Source organism: Camponotus vicinus, unplaced genomic scaffold (assembly GCF_025532165.1).
Source record: "Camponotus vicinus isolate PSW18456_S1 unplaced genomic scaffold, iyCamVici1.0 SCAF_11, whole genome shotgun sequence".
NCBI classification, from domain to species: Eukaryota; Metazoa; Arthropoda; class Insecta; order Hymenoptera; family Formicidae; genus Camponotus; species Camponotus vicinus.
In genome coordinates, this window is record NW_028141947.1 from 5,580,205 (window position 1) to 5,585,000 (window position 4,796).

General features: G+C 23.8%; 1 protein-coding gene across 1 annotated transcript in view; it reads right to left on the minus strand.

The window, feature by feature from the left end:
* Positions 1-1,034: 1,034 nt before the first annotated feature.
* LOC145962230 (thyrotropin-releasing hormone-degrading ectoenzyme-like) overlaps positions 1,035-4,796 on the minus strand; it is a 29,753-nt gene continuing 25,991 nt past the window's right edge. Inside the window, exon 13 of the mRNA XM_083083196.1 lies at positions 1,035-1,175. Within this exon, the coding sequence (XP_082939322.1) occupies positions 1,035-1,175 (141 nt within the window). The remainder of the gene's footprint in view (positions 1,176-4,796) is intronic.

A 4,796-nucleotide genomic window follows, 5' to 3' on the forward strand; every position in this document is an offset into this window, starting at 1 on the left:
CTTTTTTATTCAAAAATATCGCTATTTGCTCATGTAGTAGGCGCAAAATAATTTGTTTGCATTAGTGCGCGCGTGCGTGTGTAAATATTCATACAAATACGCGCGAGTGTATATATGTTACATTTCCTTAAATATATGTAAGAAGAAGTATAGAGAAATAGACATGTAGATGTGTATAAGAAAATTGTGCCATGTGATTTATTATAAATTAAAAATTATATGAAATTTACAAAGCTCATGAGTTTCAAACAATTAATACTATATATTTAAAATATTAATAATATATATTAAATTTATAACAACAATTTATTATTGATATATGTATATATATATATATATATATATATATATATATATATATATACATATATATATATATATATTAAAGAATTATAACATGTTTTATAAATTTTTAATTTTATATGTTATTTAAATATTAATATGTATTATTATACCTATATTATATTTATAATAAAAATTTGATTCAAGATAATAAAATTAATAAATATTAACAAATAAAGTTACAAATATAGAACAAATCAAATACAATTTAAAAAATAAATCAGAATACGATTTAAATTAGATAATACATTTTTAGTACATTAATAATATAATGTTAAATATATTGCAGATACTTTCTCATTTAATATAATTAGAATTATTCATATAATACAACATAATTTAATTATAATATAACATAATTTAATTATAATTATTTATATATTATAATTATGAATATAATTTATATTTAATTTAATTATAATATAACATAATTTAATTATAATTATTTCTATATTATAATTATAAATATAATTTACACTTTGCATTACTTCATGTAAATAAGGATATAAAAACATCAGAGCAAATATGAATTGCAGGATAAAATAAATCCTTGTAAATGCATTTAATCATATATTATTAATGCACATAAGCATAAATAATAAATCGATAACTATAAACATTATAAATAGCTATTTTAAAGAAAGATATATAGATATATTCGCATCATAATTATTACTTTCATTAAACAGATATTATTGATATTTTACAAAATTCTGAAAGTAATCCTTTTGACTTTTGATTTCGAAAAAACGTGTTTGTATTTTGCTTTGAATATTTAAAAGATATTGCTTAATACTTTTGAACTCTTCGACATTTCTACTCAATTCGCTCGTCTAAAACAGATTATATCGATATTAATTATTAGTGAATAGCAACTATCAATTATCAATAAATACTATATTAAATATTATCTCGTATATACATACATATATGTATATATATATACATATATGTATATATATATATATATATACAGAGTGTCTCATTTTAATGTCCCACGCCAAATAACTTTCTTATTTTTAATTTTAGAAAAAGATGTTTCAGACAAAAGTTGTATGGTTTCAAGGGAGGCATAAGGTGGTACCATTGATTTGACCTTGGAGAGTCATTTGAAGGTCACGTGAAGGTCACTTCAATTTTTTTAAATGGAACAACCTATATATTTTTGCACATTCTTGTAGCTTATCTCGAGAGCTTTCCAAAACACTATAATTAAGTACCATTTCGTTAAGTACTTTTTGAGTTATGAGGCTTGAAATAATTTCTTAATTTTACATAAACCGTAAAATATCTTGTAAAATATTCATTTTTCGATTATCTTACCTTAATACTTTTACGTACAAAATAATGAGAGGAATCAATTGGTCTAAAGAAAACACATAGTTGTTTTGAAGAAAAAATATGTAATTTGCAATTAACAATTCCATATTCTTCAAAACAACTATGTGTTTTCTTTAGACCAATTGATTCCTCTCATTATTTTGTACGTAAAAGTATTAAAGTAAGATAATCGAAAAATGAATATTTTACAAGATTTTACGGTTTATGTAAAATTAAGAAATTATTTCAAGCCTCATAACTCAAAAAGTACTTAACGAAAAGGTACTTAATTATAGTATTTTGGAAAGCTCTCGAGATAAGCTACAAGAATGTGCAAAAATATATAGGGTGTTCCATTTAAAAAAATTAAAGTGACCTTCACGTGACCTTCAAATGACTCTTCAAGGTCAAACCAATGGTACCATCTTATGGCCCCCTCGAAACCATACAACTTTTGTCTGAAACATTTTTGTTTGCTGGGCTTAGTTTTTGAGATATTTTACTGTCCAAGTTAAAATTGGACACCCTGTATATATTATAAACATTTTATTTATAATAATAATTTTAAATATAATTGGAATAAATAATAATTATAGATTATGAAGATTATATTCTCTTTTCAGAATCAAAATTTTAGTTATCTCGAAGAAAAAACGGATTTATAAGTTTATAAACATTTTAAATTACTATGTCGATTTCTATGCAGGTTTCGTATATTTGTAAAAAATTTATCAGCAATCGAATAAAGTGATATGAATTTTAAGAAATTAGTAAAGCTCTAAATGTGAAATATAAATTTAAATTTTTCGAACTAGGAAGAGAAAGTGAAATGCGGATAATAGGTATAACCTCAGTTTCAAAGAAAATTAATTTTTCTTTCAAAATACATAAATCATTGTACATGGAATACATTTCTTTCCTCGATGCGATACTAAATAACGAAGTCTTAATTTAAGATTTTTATTAAAATAAATAATCCCTAATCTCTATAAAAAAGCGTAGGCGAAAAAATATCGAGATAAAGTTGCTAAAACAAAAATGAAATCATACTCCTATTATACTACTTGTTCTATTACATTATGTGCATAGTGTTGCACCATATTTTATTTAACAATTCTTATGTCTGCAAAGAATGTTTATAAGTAATATTTTATAAGTAATTCTTGACAAATAAAAATTCACAGTATTTAGAATTAGCGATTTTAAATATAAAATTAGAAATTTATAAGAACTACGGCTATCACAGAGAAAATATCATTATATTATAATTGTTCTATCTAGCAGGCCATTGCATTAATTGTTGTGTTAACCTATCATTATCACAGTTTTAGTTTAATAAATGACTCATGTAATATTAGAGTATGCTAATCACATTACCTAATAACTCTCTCAATCATATTGAAAAAATATTTCAATTTATTTAACTAAGAGCTATTTAACATCTCAAAGCTATAAATTCTCTTCTTAAAATTTATATAAATCTATTTTTTATTAAGATCACTAAAATTTCCAAGTAAAGAAATTCTCTTTCTCTTTTGCTTTCGCTTGCTCCCATGTTCTTTCTCACTCTCTTATTCACTAAAAATTATAATACACTACTAAAAAAGAAATAGGGAACACTTTTTGTACCTGAAAAATTGGGCTATATTTAAACCGCTGAAATTCGTCGAAAAATTATCGTAGACAAAAAATAAAAAAAGTATTTCGAAGCTTGAAGCTTCAACTTTAACGTGCAGTTGATGATTTTAAAAAATTTTTTTATCTTTCTTATCCTGCGCTTTAAAAAAGAACACATTGTTTAGTTCCTTAATATTATATATTTTTAACACACCGAAACTTGATAAAAAAATTTTTCTCGAGAAATTCAACTAAAATTTTATAAACTACAACATTTTGCCTGAAACGCTTTTTTTTAAATTTTCTTACGATTTTTTTTAATCGAGTAATACAATTTTAAAAATAAACCAGTATTTTTTATCGAACTAGAGAGTGTCAAAAATACGTAATTTTAATAAACAAAACAATGTCTTTTTTTAAAGCAAGAGAACAAGGAAGATAAAAAATTAAAAGAAACTAACAATAGCGCGTTAAAGATGAAATTTCAAGCTTCAAAATTTCTTTATTTTTTGTCTACGACAATTTTTCGCCGAGTATCAACATCATATCCAAAAAATGCTGGTTTATTTTCAAAATCGTATTTATTTTTTATATTACTCGGTCAAAAAAAATCGGAGGAAAATTTTTAAAAAAGCTTTTCGCAGGGAAAATGCAATTTATAGAACTTGAGGTAAAGAACAATGCTGAAAAAGAGCCAAAATTTGCCTGTAAGGGGATTGTATGAAATCGGTATATCTTTATGTTTTTGAACCTGCTGAACTCGAAAATGAAGCTTAAAATTGTCCAAACACCAGAGAAAATTGTGAAAATGCAATTTTTTTTACAGAAAAGCCACGTTTTGCAGCAAATGTTTTTTAATGAACAAGTGGCAATTGTAAACGAAAAATATCTTATTTTATTAATGTTTTTTGAGAAAAAAGGGAGAGAGAGGAAGGTTGTGATTACTCATTTTAATTTAATTAAAAAAAACTAATACTGATACTGACTGTGATTTGTGATTTATATCGTAAGACATAAGTCAATGTCTGAGCGCTCCTCGCACATTTTCAAGAATACGTAAACATTTTGTACTAAAAAAATCTCTTTTACCTTTTTTGTATATTATAAATAAATAAATAAATAAATAAATAAATAAAAAATAAAAAAAATAAAAGAGAATTAAAAAAATTAAAAATAACAATATACCAGATTAGAGATTAAAAATAAAAAAAGAGCTATTGCATTAGAAGATTGATTACGTTCAAATAACACATTCTGCATACTATTTAAAAAAAAAGACTATTTTTGTTTACAATTGCCATTTGTTCATTAAAAAACATTTGCTGCAAAACGTGGCTTTTCTGTAAAAAAATTGCATTTTCACAATTTTCCCCGGTGTTTGGACAATTTTAAGCTTCATTTTCGAATTCAGCAGGTTCAAAAACATAAAGATATACCGATTTTATACAATCCCCTTACAGGCAAATTTTGGCCCTTTTTCAGCATTGTTCTTTCTCGAGAAAATTTTATTGTTAATG